Source organism: Phallusia mammillata, chromosome 3 (assembly GCF_965637545.1).
Source record: "Phallusia mammillata chromosome 3, kaPhaMamm4.hap1.1, whole genome shotgun sequence".
Classification (NCBI taxonomy): Eukaryota; Metazoa; Chordata; class Ascidiacea; order Phlebobranchia; family Ascidiidae; genus Phallusia; species Phallusia mammillata.
In genome coordinates, this window is record NC_137254.1 from 19,990,360 (window position 1) to 20,006,019 (window position 15,660).

A 15,660-nucleotide genomic window follows, 5' to 3' on the forward strand; every position below is an offset into this window, starting at 1 on the left:
TACCTGGAAGGGCGACCGCTGGAGTGTCATGATTTCCACGTAGGAGGATGGTCACATCGTGGCCAATGTAATCAGTGTCGCTGAAACCGGCGATAACCCGACCCTTAGAAGTTATAAGAGATGATTTGATAATATAACCAAATTCGTAATGGATACACAAATAATATTATACACCATCGTTGCACTGTTTTACTGTGGCCTGGAGTATAATGACGTCAGTCCCATTTAAACTAACAGGCATAGTGCAATTGGCAAAAGCTGCAAAGTTTTTTCTTCTAAAAACCTGTTTTAAACACTTACGTAAACAAGTATAGTGATCGCTGACAAGGTTGTTGACGTGTCGAATTCGAGAACTCCATTGACAACCAGAGAATCGACAGTTATTTCTGCCACATCAATCACAACCCAGCATATCTCAACATCGTCAGTGCCCGAAAGAATGATGATATTATTTGGATCCTGCAAATGTACAGTTACGGGCTCATAAGTGCACATTGGTTTGTTTTGTAATGCCAATGCCAACCTAATGCCAACCTAATGCCAACCTAATTTGAAATCCAACTTAATGATTTTTATCCCTTTTAAATATGATTTTTAAATACCGTTCTGTTCACGCATGGATTTTCTTCAGACCATAAGAAGAATGGTTCCAATCGTTCACGGTCAGGGGGCACTTGGGATGGATCTGGGGGCGCAGTGCAATTTTCGTAGAAGCATCTAAACGCAATTGTTAAAGTTGACGTGTGGGCACAAACTGTACAAAAGTGGTCGTAATACTGTTCGTATGTCCCTAGTGCCCAATGAGCAAAAATTTTCGGGCCTCAAAAAGTAAACGATACGGCATTATAAAGTCTGTTGATTTAAAAATGCAAAACGAGGTGGGCAATATTGTTTACTTTGCATACTTAAACTAAAAGGTTATAATTTACCTGTAGATATTCGGTGAAACAGTCGTGTGACTAAAATTGTCGTCAACAACTTCTATAGCTGCCCGTCGCTTTCGTGAGCTTGTTTGGCCTGATACGATGTATTTAAAGTCTTTAGTGTCTTGGTTGTAACTCCAATCCAGGTTCGAGGCTGTTTCGACCGCTAAGTCCGGAGCGTTTCCGATTTCGAACCTTTCCTCATTGTTGATGGTAATTCTTTACAACATTCAAGTAAGATGCAAAAATCGAAAATTCCATGAAACAATTAAAAAGTATATTTCATAAAACAAGCTCAAGGTTTGTTACAAAATCGCTCGGTATAAGGTACAGACTTTGTGTTCTACGATCCTTTAAATTAGGGAAAAAAATCGCCATTGCGCAATATTTGCAATATTCACCTCCTTAATTTTTATAAAGGGTGAGGTTAAATGACAAGCTCGAAATAACTACAGGAAAAAAATGTGTGACAAATTTATGCGATGTAAATGAAATTTATCATCACCTTTAGCAGATTGGTCTTTTACAGAACATGTTTAGGGTTAATGATTGCTACTGAGTTATCAAATAAAAAAAAACATAAATTTTCTACTTGTCTGGTCGTTGTTTCAGTTTGTGTGTAATGATGAGGTAATCATCATTCATGAAATCGTAAAATCTGGAGTTGTAAGTAATATTGGTGAACTGTTCGCCGTCCTTGAAAGTGTAAAGAAGATCTTCTTTACCCGGCAACAATCCCATGTAGCCTGAAATAAGGTAAAATGTAAAAAAACGTCTCATGCAAGCTGATACGGATAACGCCACAAATATACAACAGTTTTAACCTGGTTTGTGTGTAAGTCGTTTCTTAAGGTATGTGATTGATGTGTTTCCATGGGGACTGCGGAAAATGAGGTCGTTTGCTTCCAGGGACGAAGGCAAAATATTGTTGACTGCGAACCTGTGGAATCGGACTTCTGGGTCACAGATTGCTGACGGTAGTGCACTGGAATATTCCAAACCGGTTTGAACCTGAAAATATTGATTGTTTATTTTTATATTTTACACCGAAATAGTCAAAATCGATACAGTTGAACACACTCAGTACGCAATATTTAAAGTATTCTGTGAATGTTACGTGAAAAATCAATGACGTACAATACACTTAGACGGATCGTACAATCCAGAGCTAGGTACAACTTTGGTGAAAGCTGGTCCTCCAGTGAAGCTTCCATCTCTGTCCTCCAGAACTCCTTCATGTTCCCACCTCCAGTGAACTTTCCGTGTTACACCGTGGAATTGCAAACCTAATCAAATATAAACCGCCATTTGTGCAAGGACACGCCATGATTTAGACATTTTTGAATGAACTCGCTCGACGTGTGCTCTTCAACGATCTTGAACAACATATTTTAAAGCCCCTCCTGGTCAATATTTCTCTTTGCATTAAAATTATTTTGCTTTGTGTTGTATAGGGATGTTTAACAGAATTCCAAATTCACTACATATAATGCATTTTGATGTATACTTTCACAAGGTTAAAATAATTACATCTCAAAGAAAAACATTTTCTTTTTACCTTCAAGCCAGTAGTAGAAACCACCGCATTTGAAGGTACAAGTCCCCTGAATTGATGTCAACCCGAACGCAGCCCCGCGTCGGTTGAAGTTGTGAAACTCGACGTTGCTGACAGTGAGGCCAGGACCGAACGGCAACGTCTATTAACATCCAAGTTTGTAACTAATGCACTAATACTTTACTACGAGAACATGTAACAGACAATCGTAACTTCACCTAACTAAACAAGTACAATATGAGTACTTTCTAAAAACAAACATCATCCCAGCAAGCACTATGAAAAAAGGCTTACCCCTTTGGCTTAATTTTTTCATTTGAGAGCAAATAAACCTTACATGACAGACAATGAAAACTTTCGACTATATCAAATAAGCCATTATCAAATAGACAACAACTACAGCTTTTTTGGACATAATTTTGATCAAAATATTTCCAGTATTTGTACTTACAATTCCCTGTCCAGTTTCGTAGTTGTCATCAACGATGTTTGAGTGGCCGACGATAACCGAATCTTTGATAAGTGCACCGTTTTCTTCGCCCCATGATGTTCCTTTGATTAGTTTAAGATCCATACCAGACACTTCGTTGTTAACCATTACAAAATCATGGAACTGAATTGCACCACAATTCACCCATTCGGCTCCTTTTTCGCAGTTCCATGTTGTAAGCGATTTAAACTTAGCAGGACTAGGTTCTGTTGAATCACACCTGAAACACAAAATTTGGTAAAGAGTTTTAGAACGTAAAGGTCACTTTTTCGTGATCAGACTTGTTTGTTTGCGAAGATTCGTGTGTAACAGCTAGCATTTACTTAAAATTCACAAAACACGTTTTTGTTGTAAAATTTATTGACTTGGACATGAATTTGACGTAGCATAACCAACAACATAACCAACGCCCTTTAAACAAAACTCTACGAGCGTCCAGTATTTAAACAAAACAAGACCTGAAAACTGCATTATTCCGGCCACGGCGCACCAAAGCCTTTAAAACCCAACTAATGCAACTAAAACTTTTAGACTTACCCTCCACCAACGACTGGTGTGTAGGTCTGGAAAATCCACAAACCGAACCATCCCTGGGAATGGACTGTGTTGTTTTCAAATTGTCCCAATTCCACGTTTTGTTGGCATATATCAGGTGTGAAAGATGGTCCGTCAGGGTGTTCATGCATTCTGTACCAGAACCCAAAGTGAGTTCCACCAGCTGCATGGTTGTGCCTCAGAACGTTGTCAGGATTCGTTACCCAGTATGCCGCTAAAGAAAACAGGTTCAAAACAAATTAAACCAAACACGGAATCATTATAATTATAACAAAGTCAAAAGATTTTGCAATAATTGTACAGTACTCCTGGCAAATAGTACTAAAACCAGAATATTGTGAAGAGTTAAAGTGCTTAAAAAATCAATTTGTGATAACTCCCCGGAAGTTTAACAGAAAAGAAGTCAGCAACACAATAACATGTAGTTGCTACACTAGACATACCTGGTGTCACATCGTCGTTTAACAAAGAAGTGCTCTGTCTGACAAAGACGGCCAAGTTGTATTGGATGACATTTTGAGTTTCAATCCCATCTTCAATGAAGAATGCACCACCCATGATATCGTAGATTACGTTACGCTCAACCAGAAGATTGTGTGTTCCTAAAAACGCATTTCCATTACTCAAAAAATGTCTGCTTAACAAATAACTCAAAATAAAAATGCAGCACTCTGTAAACTTTGTAAATACACACCATGAATGGTCACAGCTCTGTTAAATGTCTGGTGAATACCACAGCCTCGCACATACATTCCACTCACATTACCCATCAGATGCCAATGGATTGGATACCTACACAAATGTTGTTAAAAAACACTATACAAATAAACATTAAACTTAATTGAACAACTCGGCTGTTAATTTTATTACCTTCCAAGCCTAAAAGCCTGCCCAGCATAATTCACTTCAACATATTCGATTCTTGCCACAGCTTCTCCAGAGTCAGCTTTTTCTGCATGAATCATAATTGATGCTCCAAACTGGTCTGATCCAACTTCTTCACCAAATCGCCCCTATGTGCAGACAAAAGTTGCAGAGTTGGACTGCAGTTGACATAAATTTTTTTTTTCCAAATAACGATAGCACATGCCAAATTGTCGAACTGCTTTGCACTTATATATGTACTTATATTTCTATACTTTTTCAAGAAAACTGGGCTAACTCGAAAAGAAGAGAAACCTTGTTAAAAAGTCAAAATCTCTTAACTTTTATGGGCCTAGTATTTGTAATTAAACAAGGTTGTTAAAACCTAGGCATTCTGGTTTAGTGTTACATTAATTATCATTTGTTTGAGTGTTTTTTAGTGTTTCTCAACCAGTGAGATATGGCCTAGTGGGCCACAAAGTAGTTTAAAATGTGCCAGGCAGCTAGGCAAAAAAATTTAGCAATCAGAAAGCGAAAGCAGGTTGATCGTGTTTTTCTAGCAAATTGTTAGAAACACTATCTTAGGTGGTTAACTTGACATTGCCAATGGTAAAATCTATTAGTTTACCTGGAAACAGGTCTGAGTGGCAAACTGACCAGTGTTAAACCCTTCCTCACATTTTTCGATCTTGTCATGCCACACATGATCATTTGAACCACGGAACACAATGTTTCTTGTGAGCAGACCAACTTCAGCTGTTAACACAGTAGACTGTTACATTATTTGACTTCGTTTTTTTTTAATTAATCTCTTATATTACTACATATTTTTTTATCCTTCTGACAAAATTGCTTCAGTAAAGTTATTTTAAACAGCGAAAAAAAGTTGTTTTTAAACTTGTTATTGTAGATAGAAATGACTTTTTAACAATCACATTAGCTACCCCGAAATTCCACATCATGGTCTCCAAATCTTTCTGTGATTCCCAAGTGCTCATAGGTCAAACTGGCATTCAGTGTCAACGTGCGACCATCTAGCCAATGTAAATAAAAGTGCTATTTCTTAGTGTTTCAATGAGGGTATTTTTATTTTGTTGGTTTACTTTAATATCACATTTTAAAACAAATTACATTCGAGATTACTTTACCTACCATCTGAAACTGCAGTAATCCTCCTAAGTTCGTTTTCTGATTGTGAATGTCGCAAGCCAGTGGATGCTATCACAATCAAATCACCCACATCCCAGTGAACTGGATGTTGCACTACAATCTGCACAAAACAAAACAGCTCTTATACCAACACATGTAAATTTTGTAAGTTTAATTTTATGTCAAAATTGGTTGTGCTTTTATCAAAATAAAACTGGAATGGTAGCATTTGGATAATTGCCGAGCAAAATAACATTTACCCATATTGCAATGTTTTTGCAGTCTATTTACTTTTAAATTTTACATAAGGTTGCATATACTATAGGATTTTTCCAAACACAAACCAAAAAAAAACAACTAACAGTTAAGTTAAACTATTGTCCATTTCGACATTGTTCAAAAATTTTGATGTGAGAGACGATTACTGTAGGTTAAGCAAATGACTAAAAGATTTACAAGAGAAAGTGTATTTAACTTGGACACTTTGTTTGTGGTGAGTAAAATCACTAACATCATTTATGGGGTCAAGTAAAATTGATAACATAACCCTATCTGTCTATAGGAAACACTTGTTATTACAGACCTAGCTATAATAATGCAGACAAAAACACACCTGAGTAGCTCCAGCTGCAGCAGTGGCATCTAGTAGTGACCAGGTGTATGCAACATGTTTCCCATGCATGTCCAATGTTCCATTGCGCACACCAAGTGTTTTGGCTCCATATATGGGTAGTTCAGGTGATCGCAAATGACCATACATCACAATTTGTGCCTTTGCTGTAAAGGGTTGTTCTTCGGTACCAATCTGTCAAGAGAATATCATGTTTTTAATATCATTTTTTGCACATTTTGTGGTTTCTATTGGGACAGGAATTTTGAATGTGTCCCTAGAGTACCTTATGGTGGTAAGCATTGGGATATATTATGTTGATATTCATTGCATTAATACGATTTATTAAAACTTAACATTCACATACTCAGTTGCGATTTTAAATGTGTACCAACAAATTGAAAGTTATATATTCCCGGTACCAGGTACAGAAAGTAATTATTAGAACTCCCCCAAGATGCAGTTCCCAAAAACCAAAATTGTCAGAAAAAAATAGCTTGTCTTTTTACCTGTAGCCTTCCACCATTTACAATGAGAATGTTCTCAGAACTTAAAGTGACATCAACATCGTCAAAGATAAGTTCACCTCCGTCAATGAGCAACATTTTTAGCACTGCCGTGTCAGTGTCAAGCAAAATGGTTTGACCCTGTTTCAATAAACACCGAAAAAAATAGAGTAGATAATTATCTTTTGGTTGCATCAAACTGGTTAAATGCTTAAAAATAAGTAAATTGGCAAATTGAACATAATTACACATAGTGAATACATGTGTACTGTTTTTCTGATAAGAGCAGCAAATTTGCACGTTGTGTATACTACAAACAAAGTTTGATCCTTTAGTGCCCACCTAATTAACACTGAATCAAACGTTTTTGCTGAAACAGCGCTATTACAATTACCTTTTGAATAATAACAAAGTCCTGTGTTGTTGGGACGGTGGTACCACCCCATGTAAAAATAGACGACCAGCGGTCAATGTAGTGGAAGTCAGCATTGTCCTGTGTTGCGATTCCATCTGTTCCAACAGCCACTTTAATCTAATCACACAAACCATCTTAAATGAACTATGTTGGTTTGTGGTGAATGCTTGGTGACCAGCTGATTCGGTGTGGCACCTTTAATGGGCCTGGTATACTGTGACGATGTGGGTTTTCTGCATTTAAACATGCTATACACAAAAATACCAAAGCCAATTTAAAACTATTTTGTTCATGACTAAAAATTCATAAACAACAAATAATTTCTTGCATCTTTCATTGCAACATATTTTATGTAAATTGTGAAACTTGATTTTTCATACTTTGGTGACAATAGAACCCTGATGTGAGTTTGTTGTACATGTGATGCTGGTGGATGTTTCACTGCTCACATCGCAAACACTTCCATCGATTGTCACTACAGAAGGTGATCTGTAAACAAGTAAAAGCATTAAATTTTGAAAGCAAGTTTTGGAATACGCATCTGCTTAAATGCAGACAATACCCTATGGACTAGTTATTGTTTGTTGTAGAAAGTGTGTATACATACAAAGTCTTTTGTGATAAACACTCTGGTTTTTTGTTTTAACCTTTATGTGTTAAATTTAAAGCATTACTCTTTCATCACACTTGGTGCAGCACATCTTGTTTTATTTAAGAAAATGGTCACAATGAGTTAAGGCTTGCACCCTAATTATTGTCATCCAATTTATAGAAAATACCTTTTTCTCATTAAACACACTTATTACAAGTTGTTCACAATCTTACACTTACTTGAGTAAAGTGTTACAGTTAGTTGCATTCTTTATTGTAAATTATCATAGAATATTAGCTTGTTGGTATATGCTTGCTTTTGGTTTGTAGATTGTGTTAGTTTTAGTATTAAATTTATCATCCTTGTTGTTTCATTCTAATCCAATAAGATTGTTGATAGTAAATTAATGTTAAAAACAGCTAATTGCTCATCAGTGTAAGACTGTATTGGTGTTGCAGATGTTCCAATAGTCAGCCCCACTTTTTAGCGCACATGTGAAAAAAGAACGTGACAACATGCATTTTTAATTAAGCCGACTTACACAAAACCTGAACCAGTGATGGTAAGTTCAGTTCCACCACCTGTTCCTCCGCGGCGGGGAGACACATCAGAAATAATTGGAGTGACAGTATCACTGTATGTGTATTGGGTTGTAGCTGTGTTGCTGCTGTCACCATTTGACACAGATACATCACATGATGTGGTTCCTGAAAGTTATGATAGAGGTTATACTACTGCAATTTGAGAATCTTTAAAATCAATAAAAATTTCGTAAAACAAATATACCAATAACAACCCTACCATCAGCAAGGTTGCCATTAGCTGGTGTTATGCAAGTGAAACTTGTGGTTGATACAGACACCCCTTCACACACAGCTCCACAAACTTTCACAATAGAGTTTTCTGAGAAACCCTGACCTTCGATGATGATAGTTTGTGAGCCACCATAGCTGCCTGTAAAAAGACACAAAAAATGAGGCCCACTAATTTTCATGGCTTTCCGTAAAATCCAAGAATACTTAAAATTTGAAGTTGCAAATGAAACAGATCACAAAGATGATAAATTTGGTTTAACTAACATGCTAGTGTTTTTGTTTTTAACAGATTATGAACTGATAAATACCAGTGTTTGGTGCAAATGATGATATCTCCAGCCTGTATGAAAATTCTGTCCAGGTGTTACTGTCTCCTTTACCATTGATAAGTACCTAAAAACAATTTAATATTTTAAATATTCTCAGACTTGTGCTTGCTGCACTAAAAAAAATCTTTATCATGTTTTAAAAAAGGGTGTTTTGCTATCGTAAAGGTTTTAACTTTTGGGTCACAACCAAGACATCTTATTTGCAAACCTTGGTATCCACAGCCCCGCCTTCACGAGCCCCCAGTGTGCAAACAATCTCTGTGTCACTTGATGATGTCACTGTGCAATCAACACCTCCAACATTAACAGTGACATCATCTGTGGTGGTGCTAAACACATTTCCTGTGATTGTAATTTCATCACCCTCGATACCTAAAATGTAATTTGTTGTTAACCTATGTTCAAACAGTATGTGTGTAAATTTCAAATCATTATTTTTTAAGCAAAAAGAGTATGTGCAATAAGGTACTACCAACCACTTTCTGGAGAAATAGTTGTGATAGTTGGAGTTGCAGCTGTGGCAAATTCAAATGTCTGGGCATCATAGGTAACACCATTTGATGTAACAGTCACTTCAACTGACCCCTCTACATTAGCTTGCGTGCGGCAGATGATGGTGGAATAAGTTATGGACAAAATTTCCAACGACTGGGAACCAATTGTTACTTGAGTAGAGCCATCAACAAAACCATTTCCTAAAATCCATTTGCAGGTAAATTTCAATTTTTGTTTATTGAATTTAACACATGGAAACATATAAAGCAAATGCAAACCTGAAATCGTAAGTTCTGTTCCACCATTAATACTTCCAGTGGGTGGTGACAAGCTGGCAATGTTCGCTGCGTTGGTAATTTCTTTGTCTGCTGCATTAACAAACTTGGAAAACCCTGTCGATTTAAACATAACTGTGTTAAAAAAGTTTTTTGTCACCTTTAAGTTTGTTTGAAAAATATAAACACCTTTTCCCACAATTTTTAAATCCATTTGGTTTGATCCAACAGGATAACCATTAACTGTGCAAACAATTTCTGTGTCAGAAACAGATGATGTTACACAAGCTACAGGTCCAACCATAATCACCACATTACTCGAATCTGTTCCAAATCCTAAAACCAAAATAAAAATGCTTTTAGATGCATGCAAAAATTAAAAAAAAAATGCTGCATATGATGAAGATGCTTATCAAACATATCTATTTGAAGATTTTATTTTTATTTTACAAAAAAATGGCCTAACCAGTGCCAGTAAATGTCAAGGTGCTGGTCTGGAAATCTGTACTGATTACATCTTGACGAGCAGTCACAACTGGTGTTGCTGCATCAGTAAAACCAAATTCACATGTATCAGAGCATTCAGCATTCAAACCACTGAAAATATACAATTACTTAATGCTAAATCTGCCATGAATTAGAAATGTTGATGTGCAAGGGTTTAAAAAAAAGAGTAATAATAAAATATATTGTATGATTAATTAAAACCTCTTTATCATACTTGTTTAAAAATTACCAAAATAGCATTTACCTTTGAGTAACAAGAACATCACCACTGGTGGCTTCTGATACAGAATCTGTAAGACACACAATTTGTGTGTAAGTTGATTCATTGCTGTCAATTGTGCATGTGAGTTGGCTGGATGCATCAATAACTGCTGACAAACTGCCAGATGCCAAGTTGAAACCAGATCCCTAAACCACACAACATATTTAAATTCTTCTGCAGCTTTTTCATCAAAAAAAACATATGTCTTGCCACATGCATTATTGTAACAGAGTTTTGACACAACGTTTTTTGTTGAAACATATTACATAAAGCATCAACAAATCCAATTAAACTGACAACAATAACAACAATACAGAAACAACAAAATATAAGTTCAATCGCCCATAGTGATTTTCTGAAGTATTAAATTACCAATACTTACATCGATTGTAAGTTTGGTTCCACCAGCCAGTGAACCAGAGCTGGGTGAGAAACTGCTGATCAGTGGCAAGAGAACGAATGTTTGATCTTCATATTTTCTGATTTCATTTAATGCATTGCCAACACCAGGAACATTCACAACTACTTCACCGGGTACACCTAAATTATACACACATGTACTTTCTGTTTCCTTTATTCAAATGGTAAAATAATATGTGAAATGTGTTTGGCTTACCAACTGGCATTTCTCCTGCTGGATCAATCTGACAAACAACCTGTGTTGTACTGCTTGCTGTATTATCAACAGCACATGGAAAGCCACCAACGGTTACAGTACTGTCTGCAGTCAAGCCCACTCCTAAATTTAAATACAGCATGTAATAACAAGTCTTGATTGACTTACAAACATTAAAAGCAGTCAAACCTTGCACAGTAATTAAGGTGTCAGTTGTCCCATTTCGTGGTGCTATTGAGTTTACCACAGGTGTTGTTGTGGCATCAAATGTAAATGTGAATTCAGACTAAAAAATGTGTATGTTGCATATTTTTAAGGTATTTGTCTAATAATATATTTAAAACAAAAACAGGAAACAAGTTGTTGTTTGTTCGTACATTGTAGGTTGCTTCTTGTCCACCATGCATTGCAGTCAGTGTATTGTCTGATGAAGTTGCTTCCACCACCTTTATAGTTCCACGCATAAACACTTCACATGTGTTAACGTCATCGATGCACCCACTGCCATAATAGTATGTCCCAACCGATGCAAAACGGTGTGTGTATGAGCCTACAAACAACAATAATGATTGTTGGAAATTGATTTTAATTCTAATTAATTCTGTTGTTTTCCTAAAGCAAGGATACACACCTGAAATGCTGGCAGCAACCTGGAATCCGTCATTGTCATAGGTTTTGGAAACTGGACCAGCTGTGGTAAAGATGCCGATTTCGATACCCTCAACAAGCTCTGGCAGTGACCACCTGAATGTAACTGCATCCCCCTGAGCTATTTCCAAAAATGATGGATCAAATCCATATCCAATGCCAAGAGCTGGTAAATAAAATATTTGCTTGTTTAGATACCTCTTGAAAATACACAGCCTTATTTATTGTGTGAATTAATTTTACTCTGAACCAAGTTTAAAACTGCCTCTTGGGCTTTATGCTATTTAAATAAAAAAGCAGCAATTACATGGATGACTTCCGGCATTAGTGACTAGATGTGTTGTGGTTGATGGTTCCGTAATGCAAGTGAAGGTTGGTGTAACTGTCTCGATATTGCAGGGAACACCACCAAATTCAATTTCCACATCTTCAGTGAGGCCTGTTCCTTCAAGTGTAACAGTTGTTCCCCCCAAACGTGAACCAGATGTTGTGGTGATTGATGTCACAGAGAATGGATAATTTATGGTGTTGTCCGAAGCTCTAAAGTCACAGATAGTCGAATAAGCTCACACAGTATAACTAAATCAGATATATCAGCATATACCACATTTACAAGAAGAGTAATAAGAAAACAATAGAAGTTCTCAAAGTTAATATATGCCAATCATGAAGGTAAATAGCTATGAAACAAACACCATTTGACGTTATTACATGTCATGATTTTTTATATATGTCAAGAAAAAAATGTGTTCATACGAAACAGTGGCTGCTCCAGTTGGGTCAATGACAACACTATAACCATAAGAAGCAGGAGGCAGTGATGGGGCAACAACCACAATTTCAGTATCAGTCCAGGAGGAAATAGTGGCAGATGATGATCCAATCATCACAGTTCCTTCATCCGTCCCGAAATTTGTTCCAGTCATTGTAACTTCGGTGCCTGTTTACAATGCAACAGTATTTTTACATAAGCAGAGAGTACTGTACATGGGCAATTTCGTTCACAAAACATGTTTCGAAAGCGATTTGAGACGTTTAGTGACGCAATTTGTAATACTCAGTTACCTACACCTTGACAACGTATTTATTTTTTATACCTCCAGCTACAGATGCGGTGGCGGGGGTAATACCAGTGACTTCAGCGACACCGGTGTTTGTGTACTCGTACTGAAAAGTTGAGGTTACAGCCACTTCGGATGTCGTCACAACGACACTTTGCATTCCCGCAGCTAACGCGGAAGTAACACATGTAATGGAATCGTACGCAAACGCGGTAACTTCGCAAGTCGCCGATCCAATCGCGACGGCGCTCGTTGCGTCAAACCCTAAAAAAAAGACTTTGTCAGAACTGATATATTTATAACACTACATACCGATCTATATAAGTTTAATAATGAAAATAACGGCCCAAATACACGTAAAAAGCGACATACTTTATTTGGACCGTTATTTTCATTCATAATTTTCTTCTATTTATGGTGGAGATCAATTCAAATACCGCATGTACTGTACCTGCTCCTTGTATGGTCACTGTGGTAAAACCGTTAATGCTTCCACTGGTTGGTAAAATCGAATCAACTGAGGCAGTAACAGTGAAGGTTTCAAACCCATCGGAAATCGCCGCCAAACCTTTTTCCAAATACAAAATATGTTGTAACTACATAACGTCCAGTTTATAGTCAAAACAACAAACCTTTGTCAAAAACATTAACAGAGATTGACTGTTGACCCCCGGGGGATTGTCCGAGTTCACAGGTGATTGAGGTAGCGCTGTTAGCAGATGTCACACACTCCACGCCACCAACAATTACAGTGTTTGATGTTGCATCAAATCCGTTTCCTACAATAAATTAAGAAATTTGAGCTAGCAGAATATATATGTCTGACAAAAGTATTTTTATTCAATTGGCAAGTGAATACTAAGGGATCATTCATCTAGGCAAGGAGTGCCAACCTTTTTTGACCCAAGATCGACTTATCAAGTAGCCGAGCTTTCGGGATCTACCATTTCTGTAATAGTCTAAAAAATGTTTTTATCACAGCAGAAATACATATTTTTTTACCAATGAACGTTCAATGAACGCGTTTTGTGAACTTTAAATAAGCACATTTTTTTAACTAACAGTAAAGTAACAATTAGTAATGCAATTAACACATTTTGTAACGTAGAAAAGCATTTGGCGTATTGACCACCGCTTATTAGGCATCAAATCTAAGTAGAAACTGTTTCATGATATTTTCTTACCACTAATAGTCACAGAAGTTCCGGCATTTCCATTTATGGGCGATACTCCGGTAACTTGTGGGGTTGCTGCATCCGTCCACTCAAATTCACAAGATGTAGCTGAGTCTCCATCAAAAAGACCAGAGCAGTGTGATGGGACGTTATTGATAAACACTTGAACCTGTCAATAAGTTATTTTGGTTGTAGGTTTGAAAGCATTTTCGTTAATCTGAAAGGCATTTTAGAAAATATACCTGTGGCGTTTCGTGCGCAATGCGGAAGAAATCTCCATAAGCTGGATCCATTGACAAACCTCCTTCGTTGATCTGGGTTTGGGCTATAACCGGTTCTCGTCCAACCAGTTGAGCACCGTCAGGAACCATCGCTGGATATTTACCACCAGGAGACTTGAAAGTAACTCGCCAGGAATACCTTAACAGCGGTAAAGTTGAATTTTGTCCCTATTATTTTCAAGCAGTTTCGTATTGCTACATTTCAATTTCGCTCTTTCTGCTGCTGAAAATGATTCCGTCTTTGATAGATAAGTTGTGTTTTTTTATTTGACTATGGTATTAGATGTAAGTTCAGAAAAACATTTAGTCGTTCACCCTTTGGTTTTAAAGATATATATATTTCATATTGACTATGGTTTTGCAAATTTTTTCCATTGATTTCATAATACTTTTAAAATTGCAATATTGCCATCAAATACCCGTAGCAAGTTCCGCCCTTTGATACCGCAACAGTGCTGATTTCGTTCAAACTTTCCAGCAACGTGACAAAGTTCTCCTCTGTAATATCGGCGTCCACGCTGCTCAATGAGCCATGGTTGCCGCTTGTGAACATGACACTGAACGAACCAGTGACAGGTGGTGATGCGTACTCGTCTCTAACGACGTTAATCTATCAACAACAAAAAATTATAACAAGAGCTTTTCATAAACACAAAATGGTTAAACAATACCCACCCTTGACGTAGCAGCCCAGTTGCTTCCGTATGTTACCTCGTCGGCAGATACTCCGCTAGTGTCAGCAAAAGCAAAACCTTTACAATTGGAAAACAATAATTACTCACACCAAAAATGTCATTCAGCACTTGATTAAACGTTTTTAAGTGGTTACGTCCATCTAGCGATGAAGTTATTTTACTTTTGTTTTAACTAATTTAAGAAAATTAAACACGTTCTGTTGTTTTGTGATTGGGGAAGCAAATTTGTATCAAAAACCACACTTTCAGAAAGCTTGTATATAGTAAATACATTGTACTGACAAAGAGCCGCTGTACAGATTATATATCAGTGTAGGGCGTTGAAAAGTTAAGCCAAGCAAATGCCAATGAAACTTGAAAATCTTTAACAAAAAGTTTTACAATCTATTGGCGTAAAAAAAGCTTTTCAAACACTTTTTATACGGAGGATGGTGTACCAAGATATCAAAGCAAAACGTTTTAAAATACCAAGCAAAGGAAAGTTGTTTCCACAGTCGATTGCATGGAAAGTCACTTGATACTGAAGATCTACAGTTTCGCTCGGACCCTCCTTTGTTACAGTAACACCACTGATTCGGATGTCTGGAACGGCCGATGGGCGAATTCGCCTAATGTAAGCTTTAAAAGCAACATGTAGATACAAATTTAAAAAATGACTTTTTGGGGTTTTCTATCACTAAGACGGCTACTTACCTTCTTTGTCAATTGCCGCAACTTGGCTTGCAATCATGATGTTGTCCACAAACAAATCAAGGTCGGCGTCGGCGCCAGCTGTCAAATACAGGGCGTAGACGAGGAATTCGCCCTTATTGGGATTCACTGTAAAATATAAGCGAGTCAGA

At 37.0% G+C, this 15,660-nt stretch overlaps 1 protein-coding gene across 1 annotated transcript in view; it reads right to left on the reverse strand.

Annotated features, from left to right (window-relative positions):
• LOC145217618 (fibrocystin-L-like) overlaps positions 1–15,660 on the reverse strand; it is a 39,899-nt gene that overhangs the window by 10,464 nt on the left and 13,775 nt on the right. The window contains exons 18-62 of the mRNA XM_080084909.1: positions 15,512–15,637; positions 15,287–15,436; positions 14,799–14,875; positions 14,543–14,733; positions 14,085–14,262; positions 13,852–14,011; positions 13,300–13,446; positions 13,119–13,235; positions 12,704–12,931; positions 12,363–12,546; positions 11,914–12,146; positions 11,590–11,772; positions 11,336–11,508; positions 11,148–11,244; positions 10,959–11,081; positions 10,725–10,882; positions 10,325–10,488; positions 10,040–10,170; positions 9,763–9,909; positions 9,577–9,690; positions 9,280–9,498; positions 9,012–9,175; positions 8,783–8,867; positions 8,461–8,613; positions 8,201–8,366; positions 7,448–7,556; positions 7,047–7,184; positions 6,656–6,793; positions 6,150–6,341; positions 5,540–5,657; positions 5,332–5,421; positions 5,016–5,143; positions 4,394–4,536; positions 4,218–4,315; positions 3,967–4,125; positions 3,506–3,737; positions 2,930–3,188; positions 2,482–2,620; positions 2,061–2,209; positions 1,748–1,934; positions 1,516–1,669; positions 930–1,142; positions 603–717; positions 301–459; positions 4–103 (exon numbers count right to left, since the gene is read on the reverse strand). Coding sequence (XP_079941035.1) covers positions 4–103; positions 301–459; positions 603–717; positions 930–1,142; positions 1,516–1,669; positions 1,748–1,934; positions 2,061–2,209; positions 2,482–2,620; positions 2,930–3,188; positions 3,506–3,737; positions 3,967–4,125; positions 4,218–4,315; positions 4,394–4,536; positions 5,016–5,143; positions 5,332–5,421; positions 5,540–5,657; positions 6,150–6,341; positions 6,656–6,793; positions 7,047–7,184; positions 7,448–7,556; positions 8,201–8,366; positions 8,461–8,613; positions 8,783–8,867; positions 9,012–9,175; positions 9,280–9,498; positions 9,577–9,690; positions 9,763–9,909; positions 10,040–10,170; positions 10,325–10,488; positions 10,725–10,882; positions 10,959–11,081; positions 11,148–11,244; positions 11,336–11,508; positions 11,590–11,772; positions 11,914–12,146; positions 12,363–12,546; positions 12,704–12,931; positions 13,119–13,235; positions 13,300–13,446; positions 13,852–14,011; positions 14,085–14,262; positions 14,543–14,733; positions 14,799–14,875; positions 15,287–15,436; positions 15,512–15,637 — 6,888 coding nt within the window. The remainder of the gene's footprint in view (positions 1–3; positions 104–300; positions 460–602; positions 718–929; positions 1,143–1,515; positions 1,670–1,747; positions 1,935–2,060; positions 2,210–2,481; positions 2,621–2,929; positions 3,189–3,505; positions 3,738–3,966; positions 4,126–4,217; positions 4,316–4,393; positions 4,537–5,015; positions 5,144–5,331; positions 5,422–5,539; positions 5,658–6,149; positions 6,342–6,655; positions 6,794–7,046; positions 7,185–7,447; positions 7,557–8,200; positions 8,367–8,460; positions 8,614–8,782; positions 8,868–9,011; positions 9,176–9,279; positions 9,499–9,576; positions 9,691–9,762; positions 9,910–10,039; positions 10,171–10,324; positions 10,489–10,724; positions 10,883–10,958; positions 11,082–11,147; positions 11,245–11,335; positions 11,509–11,589; positions 11,773–11,913; positions 12,147–12,362; positions 12,547–12,703; positions 12,932–13,118; positions 13,236–13,299; positions 13,447–13,851; positions 14,012–14,084; positions 14,263–14,542; positions 14,734–14,798; positions 14,876–15,286; positions 15,437–15,511; positions 15,638–15,660) is intronic.